General features: G+C 37.7%; 1 protein-coding gene across 1 annotated transcript in view; it reads left to right on the top strand.

The window, feature by feature from the left end:
* Positions 1 to 20,677, top strand: part of vav3b (vav 3 guanine nucleotide exchange factor b) — a 43,232-nt gene extending 22,555 nt beyond the window's left edge. The window contains 12 exon segments of the mRNA XM_057334138.1: positions 1,251 to 1,352; positions 2,198 to 2,289; positions 2,408 to 2,430; positions 3,032 to 3,065; positions 6,922 to 7,052; positions 8,828 to 8,893; positions 10,847 to 10,881; positions 10,984 to 11,100; positions 11,475 to 11,562; positions 13,726 to 13,840; positions 17,944 to 18,092; positions 19,061 to 20,677. Of these exon segments, the coding sequence (XP_057190121.1) occupies positions 1,251 to 1,352; positions 2,198 to 2,289; positions 2,408 to 2,430; positions 3,032 to 3,065; positions 6,922 to 7,052; positions 8,828 to 8,893; positions 10,847 to 10,881; positions 10,984 to 11,100; positions 11,475 to 11,562; positions 13,726 to 13,840; positions 17,944 to 18,092; positions 19,061 to 19,102 (994 nt within the window). The 3' untranslated portion in view covers positions 19,103 to 20,677.
* Positions 20,678 to 21,260: the final 583 nt, after the last annotated feature.

Below are 21,260 nucleotides of genomic sequence, written 5' to 3'. Positions count from 1 at the left end.
TAGTAAAAAAACAACACATTTAAAATGCATTTTATTTCATGCTAAGTATAGTTTAAATGTATTAACATATTTACTGACATGACTTACTGATATAAAATTATAATTAAACGTTATTTGGAGAACTATTTATACACAATGCACAATTCTTCATGTGTTTAAATAAAAATGTGTTCTAATGTCATTTTTGATAAGGATTTTATGATTTTTTTAATAAAATCAATCTTTCAATGCAAGATATTTAAAGTGTACCTGCAGCATACTTGCAATATTTCAGCACTATTTCTGCACAATTTAAGTATATTAAGTACAAAATTAGTTGTTCCAATTTAGCAGACTTTAAGTATACCAATTTAGTATACCACAAATACATTTGCAGTTTATTTTCATTAAGTACATAAGATGTAAATGGATATGCAGTATACTTAGCATGTAATAAATGTATTTCAAAAACATTTTAGTATATTTATTTTTCACTAGGGTTCCTCATTGATTGAGTCTGTTCATTGACCGTGTGACGCTAATGCCCACAAAACCGACTGATCTGACAAGCTGTTTCCATTGGTTGGCTTTATGCAACTCCAAGGGATAACGTGTTAACAAGATAAATTGTTGATATAATGAATACTTTGGATTAAATAATCCTCCAAAAATCATCAAATGTTGATCCTGAATTCAACAGGGCATCGGAGGTGATGTCATCCGATGTAAGGCAGCTTGGTTTTCTAGTACAATAACATATGATGTGATTCTGTTTGAAGGATCTTGTTGAGTTTTTATGGCGCAGTATACTTGCAAGGGAAATGTGCATTGGAGAATTAAAATAGAACGGATGTGGAGTCTTGAATTGGAGATTAAAAGGAAGGTTCTATCTCTCAAGCTGAGATGTAGTAATCATATGTTTCCTCACCTGCTTTATTTTAATGTCACCCTTTAAAAATGTGCATCTCTACGTGCATCCATACGTATGGATGACCGTGATGATCTGTAGAGTGTGTTCAAACAACAAATTACACCTGCCGCATGCTCATGGCTCACTTGATGCAGGAATCAATCTTAGAGTCATTCGGGTAAAGAGCTTCCCCGCTGCTCTGATTCGTGCCCAGAATCTGAAGGTGTGATTCGGTCCTCACGGTCAACAACGTTCACCTAACATTCAGCTTCCGTTCACTGTGTTCTTTTAAACAGGCATTTTAACCCATGCATTTAGTATGTCTGAGCTCATGCTATTATATTTTCATATTCCGCTGCAGATCCAATATTCGTCCCGAGAATGCCACCTTTAACTCACATCGGTTTAGAATGCACACCTTCGAGAGGGCCACCACCTGCAGCTCCTGTCATATGCTTCTCAGGTGAGCTGTCATTGCGCTTCTGAGACCTCTGTTGATTGTGTGTTAGAAAATTACACTTGGAAATGCAGTAACCAATTTCACAGTAGACCGCTATATCAACAAGTTAATCCAATATTTGTGGTGTTAAAGGGACAGTTCACCCCAAAATAAAAAATACTCAATAGTGAGTAAATATGTACAAGTCATCATTTACTCACCCTCAAGTTGTTCCAAATCTATATCAATTTCTTCTGATGAACACAGAGAAAGATATTTGCAAGAATGCTTGTAACCAAACAGTTCTTGACTACCATTGACTACCATAGTAGAAATACAAAGTGCCCCAGAACTGTTTGCTTTCCTCCATTCTTCAAAATATCGTCTTTTATATTCAACAGAACAAAGAACTGTATAAAGCAATTTTCCTACTAGGGTAGTCAATGGTGGCCGAGAACTGTTTCTGGTTACAGGCATATTTCCAAATATCTTTCTTTGTGTTCATCAGAACAACGCAATATATACAGATTTGGAACAACTTGAGGGTGAGTAAATTAGGACAGAATTTTTTTCATTTTTAGGTGAACTGTCCCTTTAAAAGACCCCTTAAATAATTTGTCAAGTGCAGTTTTATTTCAGGTGTTGACATTTTTTGTTCAAATATGACATACTGACGGGCACATTCTTCATGTTAAAATAGCCAGTGACATCACAGCCATTAACCATGGTTTTCAATCATGATAAACTAACTGATATGGACTAAAATCCACAAAAGTCTGATTTCAATATTGTGGGGTCTTTAATATTAATTATCATTAATATGTCAGTCAGATAACCTCCGTCACACATTCTCTACTCCTGCTTTTTAGGGGAATTTTTAACCAGGGATACTTGTGTCCAAAATGTGGTATAGGGGCTCATAAAGGTTGCCTGGGAAGACTAGGATTCTGTGGAAGGGCAGGTGAAGGTCAATGAAAAAGATTTACACGTTTTATTTGACTTTACTTTGAAATATAACTTTTGGACTAGTATTTTCATTCTTACATTTTTAATTTTCTTTTACTCTCATTATAATTTAGGTGCTGTTGTTCCAAAGCCTCAGGTAAGATGAAAAATAAAACCTGTATACTGTATGTACCTAAATCTACTTAAATACGAATTTACATTGTAAATCTAGAAAATAAAATAAAATTCATTTTATCCTTTAAATACGAATTTACATTGTAAATCTAGAAAATAAAATAAAATTCATTTTTCCTTTATATACCGTAGGCACCATGTACTCCAGAAATAGTACACTTTTTGTTTAAATATACATTCTGTTGTCATTTTAAACAAACGTTTATTGTACTGACACAATGAAATAGAAACACTATATTACTTTAAGTTAACCTGTGGTAATGTGTAATTTTCTCTCAAAATTCTAAAATGGAAATGCAACTACTTTGATTATTGTGAGTATTATAATAAAGTATATCTATACAACAATATACTATGTAGTATTGTACATTCTTGACAGAACTTAAATGCATTACTATAATGTAATGGCTCTCTTTCGCCACCTTGGCCAGACTATGAAGTTGGACTTCAACTCTAACAAATTTGAAGAGCTTTGCTATAGGAATTGTTTGTGCCAGTGTATAAATTAACACAGGAGAGAGAATATCATTAAATTCAATCAATATTTCTATCTTATTTCATAGAGACACACTATACCTATGCAACAGGAAGACCAGGGTAAGCAAGCATCCTACTATTTGTTCAATGCAGTATGATTGTCTTTTTAAATATATTTGCTTTTTAAAACAAATTATTTATTGTATCTAAACATAATAATTTGTTCCCAGATATCGCTTGTATGTTACCTAGTTACCGCTTGTATGATAAGCTTCATCTGGTTGCTAAATTCTGTGAACTGTATGTGTGTGATTCTGTGAATGACTGTGAACGACACAGAGATTTATGTGGCCACCCCAGGTGATCATGCCTTCTGAATAATGATGAGAAAAGGTTCTCTCTTGCACCATTTCATAATATTCAATATTGTTATATATTTCCTTCTCACCTATTGAAATTTCTTTTTTTATAAGAGTTACTAAATGTTTTTAATCCACTGAGTGATAAGCTTTGGGATAATGAAATTAAAATGAAATTTAGAAAACAACAATAACGTTTACCAAAGAAGACCTTAAAGATCCCTTTAAAGGGATATTTCACCCAAAAATGAAAATTCTGTCATCATTTACTCACCTTCGAGTTGTTCCAAATGTTTATACATTTCTTTGTTCTGAACACAGAGAAAGATATTTGGAATAGGGATGCACCGAAATGAAAATTCTTGGCCGAAGCCGAACATGATGTGAAACACTTGGCCTAAGGCCGAATAATACCGATCACCGAAAATGCTTTTTTGCATTTCTTCTATTTATTTAGACATTTTTTTCACTATTGCACAAACTGAATAGTCAAAATGTGCTTTTTATAATTTGTCTTGCTTTTCAATAAAATACAATACAACTTAATATAAAATTGAGCAAAACAAAGTAAATTCAAACAAAAAATTGAGTCCCCTCCCTTCATGAATAGCCTATATTAATTAGGCCTATAACTGACTGCTAAAAGAATGTAATGTAAGTTACTCTGTACCCCTACAACAAAACATTTCATTAAAAACTGTCATTCCACATTAGGCCTATAAGATAAAAATACGAATAAACTAAAACTGTGGGATTATTATAGGCTGCATTGCAAAATGATTTGAGAAAAAAAAAACATCCAATGCAAGCAATTCTGACTGATGCTGACTGACAACCATTTCAGTTCACGTCTCTCCTCCAAACTCCGCCCACAAAAGCTAACTGTTCTAGAAGGTGCACTCGTGGATGCACCGAACATACTTTGATAAGTTGTTTAGTACAGGGAACTGTGTGCACGCGACCACTGTATGATGTCAAAGGATGTCGCGAGCGGCGGGGCTACTGTCAGACCGCCCGCTTCCGTCTGAAGTAAAGTTACGCGACGCTTAGGACGCTTTCATTTGGAAATTTACTTCCGTGCGGCAAGTCCCGTGCTGTGTCTTACACACACGCGCACGCACACAAACACACACTGCCAAAATGTTTGCGGCAGTAATAAAGCGCACGCGTGTCTCTCTCTCTCTCTCTCTCTCTCTCTCTCTCTCTCTCTCTCTCTCTCTCTCTCTCTGCGTTGGTTGCTGATTGATCGTATCACGAGTCATGTTCGGTAAAATGTATTCGGCTACTTCACAAATTCGGCCGAACACCGAACTTGCGTTTTTTGCTATTTTCGGCCGAACATTTTCGGTGGCCGAACATTCGGTGCATCCCTAATTTGGAAGAATGCATAACCTAACAGATCTCGACACCCATTGACTACCATAGTAGGAAAAAAAACAATGGTAGTCAAAAGTGCCCCAGAACTATTTGCTGTCCTACATTCTTCAAAATGTCTTCTTTTGTGAACAAAAAAAAATGATAAAAGTAATTTTCCTTCTATGAGAGTCAATGGGTGTCTAATCTGTTTGGTTATAAGCATTCTTCCAAATATCTTTCTCTGTGTTCATCAGAACAAAGAAATGTATACACATTTGGAACAACTCGAAGCTGAGTAAATGATGACAGAATTTTTGTTTTTCCATACTCCTCAAGACATATAAGTAATAATAAAAAGTAAAAAATTATAATAGTAACATGAATGAGGTCATATTGGGCAAAAGATGTAACACAGACAATGCACTGTACAAACTGATTTTCATTGACTTTGCTCTTGTCTGGTTCCGGTTAGTAAAAACCTGCTAAGAGTTCCATTTGAGATGATCCTTGACCCTTCATACACTAGTACGTAGTTTAGGTGCATAGTGTCAAGTCAAGTCAACTTTATTTTTATAGCGCTTTTTACTATTTGAATTGTATCAAAGCAGCTGTAAAAACACACAATAAAAAAACATGAGATTTGTCATTCTGAAAGCTATTACATGTAAACAGCCAGAGGGAGCTTCTCATTTTCGTGGAAAATCATTGCCACATGATTTTATTTGCAGAATGTGGAAAGTTCGTGCTCAGCTTAAATAGGTGCTGATTTAAAAAATTGTTGCAGTTTGGGTTTGCTCTTCTGGGAGTAAATAACAAACCTGATGTGCTGTAGAGACATTCTCATGCAGTGGAGGCTGTGATTGTTTTGATAAAAAACTTGGAAAGAGAAATGTGTTCTATAGCTCAATTGGCCGAGTATTGCATCAGCAGCTCAATGGTCATGGGTTTGATTCCTGGTCAACAGACAAAAATGTACTGTATATATATATATTTTTTTGTATATATATATATTTATTTTAATATTTTATAATGAAGTATATACTAAAAACCACAATAACCTTTTTTTGGCAAAATTGATTCTAGATTTTTTAGTTATAAAAGGCTTTAAAATTAACTTAACTGTATTTATGTGAATAAACCTAATAATAATAACATGTATGTAAATTCTCAGTACTGATAATTAAGATCCTCGCCTTAGTATCCAAGGAACTCTTCTGTTCAGGCCAGCAGACCTCCATAAACCTCTCCAACACATATAAAACAACTGATTTTATGGTCCACTTTAAGACCTGGGCAGCTGGCTGTATAAAAAAACAACAAGTTTATGGACTAGATCCTAAGAAGTCGTTTTATGCTAGAAGAAACCCCAAACATTAGTCTGTGGCTTCAGGGTAAATTTATTGTTCTCGAGCCTTATTAAGAGTCATAAACGGAGGCTTTAGAGTATGAAACAGCTTCGCAAGATTTGATATCTCATTCATTGGTTGACTGGTGTGACTGTCTGTGATTTAGTGGATGGGCCTGCAATGCATCAGTTTTCTGGACAAAATAAAGTGTACACATGCATTGATTTGAAGGGTTGGATTTATAAATAAAACCAAAGCTAAAAGCCACCCAGAGAGTTTCAGCACAGTGCAGTGCTGGAGTGTTATTTTGAAGGGAAATTAATTTTCATAAGCTGTTTATTAAGGGCCGCTTTGAGAATGTTTCCTTATTAAGCAAAAGCATATGGGTAAACAATTTTCCGTGTAGTTTGAGACCAGCAGTTTAATTGCTGGAGTTATTTATTTGCATCGGGTGATTTGCTGGTTTAGGAGCTTTTTTCTGTTGTGTGTTTCTTTGGGGAGAGATGTGTAGAGAGATTTCCCTAATCGCTCTATCATCAGATTTGACTCAATTGAGGACATGTATCTGCAATCTTTTTTTACTGTACTTTGTTGTGTATTTAGAAATATGGGTTGGCAACCCATTCTATACTATACTCTGATGAATTGAAAGTAAGTGTAACAGGATATTCAAGAAAAAAAGCAGAACTTGAATTTATCTACCTGGAATCGGTTGTAGGTGGTTAAAAATAAAATAAAAGGGGATGTAATAATCAAAGACAAAATACGAAGACAAACCTTTTTATTTCAGAAAGACCAGAAACATAATATAGTCAATTTATATTGTTTAAAAATGTTCACAATTTTTATTTACATCTTTGCTATATTTAATGCTCTGTTGTTGTTGTTCTTTGTGTGTATTTCATGTTTTTACAGGGTTGCCTAAAATGCTGGTCATCCGAGACTATTTCGGCATCCCTAGTCCTCATGGTGGTCCGCCTCTGAGTGTTCAGATGGGTGATATCATCGAGCTCGTCTGTGCCGATCCACACAGTTCCTGGTGGCAGGTCTGATTTAACACATGAGCGTGTTCCTAATAACCTAATGACCAGTTTGTATCCTGTGGCAATTGAGCTGTTGGTGTGTTAGACATTTAATTATTATTCAATTATTATTATCTCATTCCATGTAGCCAGCTATTTTAACAATGACAGGCATATTAATACGCTGTTCATTAATTTTACTGGTAATTTGACCCACGCTCATGTCGAGCTTAAAGCTAATATGCAAGATTCGTGTACACATTGTAACTCAGTTTATAAACAGACTACATAATGCCAAATTAAAAAGTGCCAGAAAAACAGATTTTCAAATGAGTGTACATAGTTTTCTCCTAGTCAAATGCTTGGGGCGTAACCGTTTTGTCTCCACCTTATTGTCACAGATTGTTCCTGTTTTATTTATTTCTGCCTGTGCCGGGCCGTTGCGGGTCTTTTTCTCCATGGTTTATGGTGGCACTAAAACCTCATCTTCCTCCTAGTGTCTCTCCAATCTGGCCGACGCACCTCAAACAGCTCGGCAGGGAATAGACACTTAGCGAGATTTCCCATGCTTTATGCTGGGCCATTTCTGCCTGATAGCACACGCAGAGGTAGCAAAAAAATGTACAGCTCAGAAATGGATGCCAAGAGATTCACTAAGGCAACAGACTGCGACAGGCAGCGGCTAGACGTGCGTGTCAGCTGTGGTTCTTCACGCGACAGGCAGGTCACGGAGGGGAGCGAGGAGCGCTGCCGTTGAATGATAATGCACGTTGAATGATAATGCACATCACTGCTTTATTTTATCTTGTGTGAAACGACACTTAACTCCTAATAAGGCTACTAAATCTTCAGGGTCCCATGACACCGAAGAATGGAATTACAGAACACTGAGCATCCATCTCCAATGTTACTGGAAGACAATTATCTCTGTCCTGTTGCCAGAACAGTGCAATCGATCACTGTAATTTGATTTGATCCTTTAGGCTGCCAACTGTTTACTCTAATGAGGTAATAAGTTTAATCTTTATCATACGCTTATCGGTAGCGTAACAAATATAAAGGGCTTTCCAAAGCGATGTGAAACATTATTAAGGCAAATAAATCATGAATACAGTTCAACGTTGGGGTTCCAATCTAATTTGTGGCAGAGATGCATTTTGTTGAAATTTATTTCATACTTGATTTTAAAGGAAAGGCTGATTTTTTTTGTTGGGTTTAGTTGTTTGAGGAGAGGCAGATTCAAACTCATCACACCCTCAGTTAAACCTTCAGCCAATCGATCACAGGCTGCTCAAATTTGGCATCCGGTTCCACCACATTCACACTGTATTATGACCTCCCAGCTGTTGTTTCATACTGAGTCAGGTGGGGGGAATTCTGCTTTTATCCAAAAATATCCAGGTAATTGGGGCTGAGGCCATGCAAGAAATGAGCCTTAAAACTTAAAACTGGCATGTGGTCTGTGATTGCTCAATACAGCGTATTGCATTACACAGAATTCAGATCTAATGTAATTCATAAATCCAAATGTGCTCAGAGCAGCAACATCCAACAATGGCTTATTTTTGAATGAGTGCAATGATTCACGAGTTCTGAAAGCTGTGTGATTATGCAGCGTTAGATGATGCTTTTGTTCTGATGCGTAACCGTGGGCAGGGTCTGAACAGTAATTAAGTGTGGCTTTAAATTAGATTCACTGCTTGTTGTGAGCTAATTGTCTTAGATTTATTAAGGGGAAGGGGAGGGGAGCATCACCCCGAGGCAAATATAATGCAGTTAACAACCATGCGTCCTGGCAGGGCAAGATTCTGACGACGGAAGAGATCGGCTTCTTTCCGAGCGATGCGGTTAAGCCCTGCCCATGTGTAAGTATGTGTATTCGAATGGTTTGCATGATTGTTTTAATACTCGAGTTAGGCGTATGCTTATATGCACGCTATAATTTGTAAGTAAATGTGAAAAGCAGGCTAAAGTCTCAGAATCAAAATATGAAATAACAAGCATCAAAGCATTCATTTCATTATAATTTCAAGATATCAAGGTTATATTTTCACAGAATGTTCTTTACATTATGTATGATGATTCTATGTAGAATCAAAAATGACTTCAGCTTAAATACAGCTGTGGAAAAAATCAAGAGACCATTAATCCACACTTTCTTTTTTTCAGTTTTTCTGAATTTACTATTTATAGGTATGGGTTTGGGTAAAATGTTCTTTTTTGTTTAAAGGAGCAATGTGGGATTTTTAGGAGGATCTGTTGACAGAAATGTGATATAATATACAAAACTATTTCTTCAGAGGTGTATAAAGACCTTACGTAATGAACCGTTATGTTCGTAATACCTTAGAATAAGCTGTTTATATCTACATACAGTGCGGGCCTACATACATTGAATTCGCCGCCATGTTTTGTACAGCAGCCCTAAACGGACAAACAGCTCTAAAAAGCGTGTTTCCTCTCCCTCTACCCTGCGGTACGTAGTCCGGTTGTCCCTGACTTTACAAAGGGGGGGGAACGTCTACTAACTTACTCCTAACTGCTATCTTGCTGTCAGATCAAACGCCTTTAACAGCGTTGCTAATTACTGTTACGTAGCTCTGCCCTCACACGTGCTGTGCAATGGAAGCATGAAGTGCTTAGCTTTATCACAGCTTAGACCACGCAAATAATAATGCAAATGAATAATATAAGCGAAGACGACACAAGTAAATACAAGCAGCACATTGGTTCCAGATAAGCAATGATGCTCAAAACTGCTCCGTTACACAGCTAATATTACAACAACAACATATCTTGGTTCTAACAAACTGAAAAAACAATGTTACTCACATACTGATCCGAATCAAAGCTTCCTCCTAGGGGTGATTTTTTGACGATCTTTCTCTCCAACGTCTCTCTCTGCTGGAAGGTATCTCCAAAGATATCTATGAGTATCTCTGCTAAAAGCCTTAGTACCGCGTGTCCTAACGCTGTAAAGTCTTTATAATATTAACGCAGGTCCTGACTTTTATCCTTCTTTTTATACTTACATTTACATTTATTAATTTGGCAGACGCTTTAATTAGGAGACAAGTAGACTTAAAATCCACAGACCCTTTATTTTATGTAATAAATAAGACATCGCTCTTTCAGTCTTTCTAATGTCTGCATGATCTCTTCCCTTCGTCAACATAAGACACGCTGTCTGAGCCGACGACATCTTTTTGTACTGTGGTGGCCACCATCGTGTTTCGAAAGGGAGGGGTGAGCAGAGGACTGAGAGATTGGTTGCAATTCTCAAACTCACCGCTAGTGGCCGCTATAAATCCCACTCTAGACCTTTAATTCTGAGCTACTAGACAAGCTACAAGATTTCTCCCAAATTTCAGATACAAATATTGTTTCTATTTGCCTTTATTTAAAACTGGAGAAACAGGTCAAACTAACAGAAAAGATGCTCTGTATTTTTTCAGACTTCAAATGCTGCAAAGACAAGTGTAATACAACAGTAATATTTGTACATGTATTTAAGTTCAAAAACATTTTTTTATGTGATAACCTTGGTTTTTTTCACAGTTTTCATGTGTCTTGTCATGCTGTCAGTCTTTCATATTGCTGATGGATGACTTTGTCATTCCTGAGGTTTGATTTTGTTGACATTCAACAGACACTGGACTTAATGGCCACGATACATGTAGAAATGCTGCTAAAATGAAAATTTGGAATGGTCTCTTCATTTTTGTTCCTGCGACTGTATATATAATGTGGCAATAATTGCTAAGCGTGTATGTTTATGTGCTGAAGAGACCATCATTTAAGACATTCCTAATTTTCAGGTTCCTAGGACAGTCGACTATTCAGCCCAACCTTGGTAAGTCACATCTATCCATGTGTCTGCATGCCACATGAACTGCATGTGGTAAGCATTGTTGATTCAGTTTTAACATTACACACGCTGGCCTGGCGCAAGCAGGTTTGCCGGACCCATGGAGAGGCACCACGCTGAAGCCGAGCTCATGGGGAGAGAAAACAGCACCTATCTGGTGAGATACAGGAGCCGGGAGAGCAGAGAATATGCCATCAGCATCAAGTACGTCTGGCTATTATCTGGCTTCATGAATGTGCATGCTAGAATGTGTTTATTAGTGTGACGGATGGCTGCGGGGTCCTCGCATGCCAAGAGTGTCCTTTTGCATGCAAAGCTTCAGTTTTCTTCATGCATCACCCACCGTGCATCTCAATGCATCATGAAATTTGCATACAGTTCGATTTATAGCATGCACATGGTCAGTGAGTTATCTTCACGCTTCATGATATGTGTGTTTTAGGCTTCATTTACATACAAATTTACATTTTATAGATACATGTTTTATACCTGAACCTGTAACCTGTGTCTGTAATCTTTATGTGGTATTTTTAATCCTCTGAGCAGGAAGGTTAGAATTATTCTATCTCAATCTGCAGGTACAACAACAATGTGAAGCACATTAAGATCCTCACCAAGGAAGGCTGTTTCTACATTGCTGAGAGCAGGACATTCAAGACTTTGTTAGTAAGTAGGTTTTAGTTACACTGCAGCAGTTGGTTTCATCTTCATCTGTTTCATTTGTCCTAACTATATGAATACATATGTAGGGTGCTATAATTCAGTGTCACTAACTGTGCTGCAAAGACCTGCTTTTTACAGAGAACCAGAACCTTTGCTGATTTGCATATTTCTGTATATAATTTGCATACTTAATGTGTTGATCAGAAGGGCCTGACAAGGCAGTTCCAGCTATTAATCCATCAGAGTCATCAATACTCATACAACCTTGCTTCATTTTATTCCCACTTGTTGGAAACTTTTACAATGTAACAGTTTTGGTAATACCAAGGTACTTTGATGTATGTCATGGTAATAAAGGATTACCATATGCATGTACCATCAAAAAGTACGAATGATTAAGTGATTAAACGTGTAATGTGTATTAATTTCATCTGAGCACTTGAATTGGTCAGAAAAAAAAGTAAGTTAAAGGGGGAATTCTTTTGCTGTTTTTGAGGCTTTGATTATGTTTTTTGTGTGTTTAACAATTGATGTTCATGTTTCTAATTAAAAAAACGCTTTATATTTCAAGTTTATTGTTCACCGCTGTCCCCCTTCTCACAAAACGCCTGGATTTCTTCCGGTATATATGAAGTCCCTCCTTCCAAAACGCTCTGATTTGTGAAGCTGACCAGGTCTGTCGTGATTGGTTCCCCGCTTAGAGCGTGTGTGTGAATATGTCCCACCCATACCATATCAGCGAGCTTCCGCTTCTCAGGCTGTTGTGATTGTTCGGTCCCCCTCTCAGTGCACGTGTATTCATAAACTTTGTCTTTTAGCAATAAACAGTAATAATGGTGTCAACTTCACTTCATCAGTTAAAAACATTTGGATCGATCGAAGTGTAACGGAGGTTTGCTAGTGCATGTGCAAACATCAATCTTTGTTAGCTAGATTGCAATTTTACTATGGCGAGCGAAATGACACCGGACCGATTGGGTCAGACCGGTTATATTAATTAACACTAATAACAGAAGCGTTAGTTTTGCCTTTTTATATTGGACCTAAGTTTGATAATAAAACAAGCAGATTGACTAAGAGACATTTGCAAGCAGGACTTAAAAGGACGTTTCATAGAAGTGTTTTAGAGGTATGCGCGCACACACACACGCACGCACGCACGCACGCACACACACGCACGCACACGCACACACACACACACACACACACACACACACACACACACACACACAGATGTCTGGTTTACTATCTCCGTGGGGACAGTCCATAGGTGTAATGTTTTTTATACTGTACAAACTGTATATTTTATCCCTTACCCCTAAATCTTAAGATCAGAGAACACTTCTTGCATTTTTAGATTTAAAAAAAACATTGTTCTGTACAATTTATAAGCTTTTTTGCCCATGGGGACCTCAATTTTGGTCCCCACGGTGACACGATGCAACACCATGTGTTGGTGTGCATTTAGGTTTAGGTCCCCACCGGGATATAAAAACATGTCCACAATATCAGTGTGTTACACAGAACAGCTTTCACAGCCGATGTTAAAGTCATGTAAGCTGTTATTTGACCGTTGGTTATCTTAGAAAGTGTGTAGCTGAATTCTTATTCCCACCTGTGGGACTGTGATGAAAGTAATTAAGCACGTAGCGCAGTTAAATGTTTACAATCTCTGATAACCAAACACTTAATAATCTTCCTCTTTTCTAAGGAAGGCCTCGCCCCTTTCTTGGCATATTCCTGTGGGCGGAGGTTATTAAAATCACTCGGAATAGTGACATCATTTACCCGGGAAGTAAAGGGTTGTAGTCTGATTCCAGCCATTCTCTGTAGTCCTTGAAAAGCGAATTCTGTTAAAGATAATTTCTCGCTTGGCATTGAACTTTGAGCTTTATAATTTTGCAGGTACTATTTATGCTCTAACAGCAACATTACACACTAGCTAAAGGTTGAAAAATGGGATCGCGGGGAATGGCCCCTTAAAGGTAATACCATGGTACTAAAAGATTAATCTGGGGTTGCCAAAAAAATGATGGTGATACGATGGTACCTACTACCAGTGTGTTTGCAAAACATGTAATAAATTCATCTATGAATGTTTTTTTCAGTGATCTCTGGTGACTAAAATGAAATAAGTTTGTAATCCTGAGTTGTGATTCTATATAGGGATTGGTGGAATATTACAAACAGAACTCGCTAAAAGAGGGTTTCCGTACTCTGGATACTACTCTTCAGGTGCCCTACAAAGAGCTGGCTAGAGGACTCATTTTCAGAGCTCCTGGTAAGTGCCATACGCACATCTCATCATTAGCCTTTTTGCCATATTACTGTCTCTTTTTATGGAAGGAGACAAAGTTGGCTTTTCACTTGTGTTTGTGGCTGTTGGGGAGACAGCTTCTCTCCTAACACCTCCTCTGACTCTTTTGATTAAACATAAACATAAACGTCTAACACTAGACATGGTGCTTGTGTGTGTGCGCAAAGAGGTCATTTACTGTGCAGACATGCCTACACCATGGCCATTGCTAATTGTGTCACCACCACTTTACAAAATAGCTTGCGATCTAATGCGCTGGAAAAAATTCCCTTAGGCTGTTTTCGAAGAATTTGGATGTTATAATAAACGGCTTTAAACAGTTTAATAAAGAGTTTTCAGTGAAGGCATTGCCCCTTCGGACACTGTTCATTCTGTTGCTTTGTCATTGCTTAATATCTGTTTTAGTTAAATCACAAAATGCAAACAAATCTTTGTACACTATTGATGTACACTCTTAAAAATAAAGATGCTTTAAAAGGTTCTTCTCAGCGATGCCATAGAAGAACCATTTTTTGTTCCACAAAGAACCATTCACTCAAAGGTTGTTTAATGAACCATCTCTTTCTTGGCTTTTTATGATGTTAAGATCTTTTTTGTTAAAGGTTCTTTGTGGAACAATTAAGACAAAAAAGTTTCTTCCATGGCATCGTGAAGCACCTTTATTTGTTAGTGTACAGTACATGTGCGGATGTAAAGCTGCATATTTAGTTTAAATGCATTGCATATCACTGCTGTCCTTCTGAAACCTTGTATCTCCATACATGTATTTTGTATCTCCATACTTTGTGATTTTTATTTTTTGTCATTTATTATGAATCATTATTATTATTATTATTAGTCATCCTTTATGTTTGTCACTGGGTTTTGCAAGTATCTAACCAATATAAAGTATTAAAAGGTGCTGGTCAACTTTGACAACACAGTATGTAATCATATCAAAAATTTCCATTTCCTGAAAAACAGCCATGTAAACAACAATTATAGCACTGTAAATCAAAACTTAAGTCATTTAAATATTCGTTTATTTCTATGACCTTTTGATGTCATATGTAAATATGCAGTGTGAATGCAAAATACATTTTAATTTATAATGTTTACATGGTTTTACCTTCACTAGAAAATGATTAGCAAAAATGTAATTATAGTGCACATAATTTTTCACACAAACTGAAAATAAATATTGATCATTTGTGCAATAAGGGAGTCTATTATAAACATATTATATACAGTATATTCTACTAATCCATTTTTTTTACTAAACAATGCCTTAAAAGTGGGCAGTCGTGGCCGGGTGTACGTGTGTTCACCACTTGCTGTGTGTGTGTTCACTACTCTCTGGATGGGTTAAATGCAGAGGTCACATATCGGGTATGGGTCACCATACTTGACAAATAAGTCACTTCACTTCACTTCACTTCACTTCACTTCACTTCACTTCTTCACTTCACTTCACTTGTAAATAAAAGACTTAAAAACACCTCCAGTACTACAGATCAATTTATCATGTAAGCTATAGTTCAAATTATTTGTTTATGACCTTATTGAGCTCAGTGTTTGCCATTTCATGAGTATACAACCAGCACATCTGCAAACTCTCCCACCAATTACAAGACAAAGTGACGGCCGCACGCACACACGTAAGAGTTGTTGCTTTCATTGTAAATAAATGTACACCCCTGCTTCAGTTCTCATTGGCCAAGATGGTTCCTTAAAGACAAAGACAGATGCTGCAAGCCAGGCGCTGCACTTCCAGGACCTGGCAGCAGTGAAATGGCTGTTTGTGTTCGACTCCGCTGCCGCTGCAGGCGACGCGAGAGAGGATTCGGCTAAACAAGACACCGGCGCTCTGCTGAAGCAGCAGCATCAGTCTCTCTGATGTTACATGACAGTTTGCTTTGAGTTACAGGAAAAAGCAATGATGGATGCTAAGCTCCCACTCACCTGTGGGGACCTGTGATAGCGTTCCAGAGCACTTGACTGTTTTTCTACCTTACAGAAAAAAACAGTCTGTACCGAGGAATGAAAGGACAACCAGGGAAAACGTAGAAAAAGTCAGCTTTATTGAACACAGAGATGTGTCGGGTTGGAAAAGGCTCTGAGAAGGAGCACAGCTCCATTGCCGGAGAGAACAGGATTCTGGGGACTGAGACAGGATGCGAATTGGGGATTTCGCTTTTCTGTTTGTCCTTTCTTTTGCCTCTATCGCTTGGCATCTTCGGCTTGTTAGATATGTTTATGCTCGACTGCCACTCACGGTGATGCAGCTTTTCAGAAACCTCAGCAGAAAATCCGGGCCCGCAATGCATCCTGGGACACTCCTCTCACTGATGTGCCCCAAACCAAAACACACACGAATACAACAACAGATCAGTCGACGTGTGGGCGATGTGACACATCTGCAAGCGTTCGGTGTCTGGGAAACATGCAGAGCACCAAGGGAGATATGAGAGTTGTGTTTGATAAGCTAATGTGAGGAGAAAAGTTATTTACGAAGCAGATATCACGTCGATTCAATTCCTCATGTGATCCGGATGAGCTTCTGATTAGCTGCATGATTTCTGCGGGCAGTTTCTTTTGTGTATGTGAAAAAAGTAGTTGGCTTGTTGTCTAACGCTTGTTTCCCCCAGAGGAGATGCAAAGCAGGCAGGCAAACATATTGTGGATTTGACGTTTGCTAGTTTACATATAATAAAGCCCTGGATGCTCAGATGGGCGTTCAGATGGCAACAGGACACCTACTCTGTATAAGTGGTATCACAGCTGGGTTAGTGACAGGGCCAAGTACACTACACATTTGTGTGTTCTTGGCAAATGCTACCCGATATAGGACAAAAGGTGTTTCTTTAATATTGAAATTTATTTAGGGATAATTCACCCATAAAGTGATTCTGGTATCATTCTGTCATCTCCAATATTGACTGAAATGAACCATATTATGCAAAGTCTATATGACTTCCCTTAAGGAATGAAAATATATTTGGCTATATTTTAACTGTGAATATATTAAATCATTTAATATATATTTAACAAAATAGAGAATAATACATTGTTAATGCTATACTACAGTATACTGAATAATACATAAGGAATTGCCGCTTTTCATATATTGATAAATATAAGCACTTGGTTCCAATTTATGGAAATATATGATTTAATATATCGCATCATATTTTCCAGTGTATTCCCATATATTTTTGTTGCGTAAGGGTTAGGCTCCTTTTTCTGCTCTATTTGTTGATAGCTACGTATGTGTAAAAAGAAAATCTCTCCCTGTGTAGCTCCCAAGTATGGCAGTGTTTGACGTGTTGTGTTAGGTTTAATGTCAATAAAATAAAAAAATCGTCATATTGGGCTTGTGATTGAACATCAGGTTTGGCATGAGATTTTCAGTGACTCAGACAAAGCCATTGTATGCATTCAGTGGACTTAATGGAGCTTAACAGCGCCGCACACCCATTTTTACTTGTATTACTGTATGTGGAAAGAATGTCACCCTTGATTATGTCTAATTTATGTTCTTTTATTTATTTGAATCTATGTATATTTCAGGATGCTTTATGGTTTTATCGTTTACTTATGTGCAGCTTTTCTATCTTTGTTTTGTGGACATTTTCTCAGTTAAGCTCTCTGGGTTTTTATGTTCCTTGTTTTTTCACTCTGCCACTCCGCTTGGATCCTAAGCTCCAGAGCTGTGTGGGCTTTCCATTTTGAGTCCCACCAGCTACAGTTTTCTTCCTCCCTCCCCCTCACCCTTCTGGTCAGGTACAGCTATCAGCCACCTGTCTTATTCATTTTCCCTTTCAGACATTCTAGAATCTTCTCCTTGTGTTTCCTACACCTCCCTCTATAGTGTATGTTTGTTTTCTAAGTGAAGAATGTAGAATTATGAAGTGAGTGAATGTTTGAGTATATGAATTTGTGTCTGAGTGTGATGCGGTACCATTTGTGTCCAGTCGTTTGCTCCTATTTATGTGGTGCATTCATCTGTTTTGTCATTATTGGCATGTTGTGTGAAAACATCTGTATTTCTCTGACTGCATTTTTCTCTGACATCACCTCTTCCTCAGTATTGACCCCAAGAGTGGTTGGCATCGCGCTGGCACGATATGATTTCGGCTCTAGAGACACACGGGAACTCTCACTGCAGGTGGGAGACCTGGTGAAGATTTATATCAAGTGTGCTAATGGATGGTGGAAAGGCGAGGTCAATGTCCGGGTGAGGACAAACCTGTTATTCTATTGCAGTTTCTGCTCAGATGGTTTTGATGCAGGTAAAGGTTTGATTCACCATTAGTCAAAGTTTATTTGTTAAATTGAGGAGAGCTTTTAGTGGCCCAAGTATTTAATCTAACACAATAAAAAATTATAAAATTTTGGCAACGAGAAAATTTTTAAAAAGTTTACTCAACCCGATTTAAAAGATTAAGCTTTACTTACTTACTGTAAATAAAGCCAGCAAAACATTGTTTGTTCAGATTACACAGTTTGACTTTTTAACAAGTTTTGTACAAACACTCAAGTATCTAAGTCTCGTCAACAAAAAAATCTTTGTTAGCAACATGTTTAGAGTTAATCTTATTCACGAAGTCCTCTAACAAACATTTTTTTGGCCATCTTTATTTCCTTTGTTGGGAGAAAACTGTGAAGTTGGATTTTTTTTACATTGTCACTTTCAGAATGATAAGAGTAGGGATGCATGATCATGACAAAATTCATAATGGTCAATTATTTTCTATGATATTATAACACATCCAGTGTAGACAAGGTGTTAGACTTGCCACTCAATAACCCCTGATGCTTCACGTTAGTACTAAAGATTCTTGAGATTGTCATTGATATCTTATGGACTCTTAGTCATACTCCAATTGTTTTACCTATCATTGCAGATTTAGGAAATTAGAAAACAGCCTATCAAAATTTGTCGAACCCATCCTTTAACAATGCCCGTAGACAGCAATCGTCTCTTTTAAACTACTGTAGAGCTGCCCATGACTCAAGACACCTCAATGTGTCTTCAGGCGTTATTAGATTTCATTTTCTTCATTTCAGTGCATTTAGATTGACAATTAACTGGAGGCGATGACAGAAGAGGACAGAACTGCTCTTAATGATTCTTCTGCACACGTCATTATTAAATACAACCCTGTGATAATAACACTTTATTCACCGCTGCTTAAATTACAGGTGGGATGGTTCCCATCGACCTACGTGGCGGAAGAGGAATGACCACAGCTAGAAGTTTTCCAACGTTGCACTACTGGAAATTCCTCACTAGGCTGTTAGTGATGAGCCACCTGATCGATCTAGAAACATAATGGTGAACTATATGCTATTTTTAAGGGCAGGAAGCAATTATGAAGCTCTTGTGATGGGAGCTGGTGGACTGCAGTGGAAACCTGCAGCGTGATGCATCCGAGGCCTCGTTGGCTTTGACTGTTTAATAAGTTATGAATCTCCCTTGCTGCTCCATATTCGCTCTTCACCACATCCCGACATCTCTCTCTCTTGTCTCCCCTACTTTCTCTCCCTCTCGATCACCTTGTCACCTCCGGAAATCTTCACACAGGGCCCCCCTCTCTCTGGCTTCTAAAAATTTAAACTCCATTTCTGTGGTATGCCGGACCACCCATAAACTCAGGAGTGGCACGCAGAGAGAAAAGCCCTGAGCTGGTCGTTTTTTTTTCAGGCTCGGCGACCTTTATGCAGTGCTTTCTGCTCACCTTGTGTTATAATTGATGATGTCATTCGCCGGTCTGACTCTGCAAAGTTTGGCTGTGGCGAGACACCACGCGAGCTGTCACGAAGCCTTCTTCCCTGCCTCCTCCTCTTCAGCTCTGATAACACTTAGCATCGGGGCACTCGGAGCACGGCGCGGTGACAGGAGACCTGCCGTTCAGTGCGATATCCATCTCTGCTGGGCTATCGCACTGTGCTGTGATCAGTCACCCGCTCTGTCTGTTTCTAAACCTCAGGTGCTCCCAAACACGAGCAGAATGTTGTTGGCACAGGTTTTAAAACTCGGTTTTCTCACTCTTGTCATGCAGCTGAAGGAGTAAAGAAGTTAATGGTTCACTGTTTGCAGTAGGGCCACTGGGCACAGCCTGCAATACACCGCAAAAAGTGGCCAGTAGAAAACTAACAAATGAAATAATACATTTGGTGAGGTCTTCGCTTGTTACTAGTGACAATCTGTACAATACCTAAAATACTGTACCCTTATTAAGATTTTAACATTTTCTTGATACAGTTTTGCTGTTCAGGCATCAAACAGAATTGATCTTGTATGTTTTCATACAGAAGGGCTCCAAATAACAGATCGTTTTTATACAGTTTTATACAAATGATATTTTTTCACAATACCAATTTGGCAGTAAGGTTGTTAAACGAAAAATCACATGAGTTTGAGCATTGTTTAGTGTTTGGCATGTGCCTCTTTTGGTTTAATGACAGCATGCACTCAAGCTGGCATGGGCTGATATTTCATGTTATCCCAGCATGATTTGACAATGTTCCAGAAGCATTTGGTGTGCTTCGACAGAAGAAAGAGAATATGACCTTGTGTAGACAAGTTAACATGTTCAATGTCCTAAATTTGCTTATTTGATTAGTGACCTAGAATAGTGAAAAGTCTCTAATACATTTTACATCATAACGTATTTCTTTTTTTTTTTATCCAAAATGTTTTGTTTGTTGATGACCACATACCCTATTGTATTTTACTGAAACAAGAAAATGATGGCATTTGCATGTTTCTTATGGCAATTTATGTTTGTTCAGGTTTTCTGTTTTCCATCAAAATAAATACATATTTACTAATTTCATACAATACATTTAATTAAATGAGACGTCATAAGAAAAACAAATATGGACATTTTTTAGGGCATTTTAAAGTCAATCTTCTTTCTCAATACTCTTCTGACATGTTTGTTGCTGCTATGTTTCATCTATCCACTTGTTAAATCGTGAGGTATGGAATATTGTTTCCGGGTCCAAGCCTTTCATTTCAACTATTTAACAGCTGTTTATGAGCACTTTTCATTGACATCACACATTAATGCGAAACTTTTATAAACTCAAGGTGTGGTGTACACTACAGTCTCAAGGAATCTCCAAAATCAATATTTTAGTAAATTGTACAACTGAACCGCTTTTGTTTATGTTCACACTGCCTTAAGACATCAGTCAAAAATGTCAATATTCGATTATATTAATTATTAAACTGAAATAATCCAACATAACTACTCTACCTCTGAAGTCAGAGCTCTCAAATTGTGAATACGAGTTTGACGAACAACAAAAATCTTCTTTACTTGTCAGAATCTCATAATTATGTTAATTCCAAAAAAGATATAAACGCTGTCAGCAGCATTGGGCAGATTTTTTT

Source organism: Triplophysa rosa, linkage group LG5, assembly GCF_024868665.1.
Source record: "Triplophysa rosa linkage group LG5, Trosa_1v2, whole genome shotgun sequence".
Lineage (NCBI taxonomy): Eukaryota > Metazoa > Chordata > Actinopteri > Cypriniformes > Nemacheilidae > Triplophysa > Triplophysa rosa.
The sequence above is the reverse complement of the archived record's forward strand: the minus strand, read 5'-3'. Positions and strand labels throughout refer to the sequence as shown.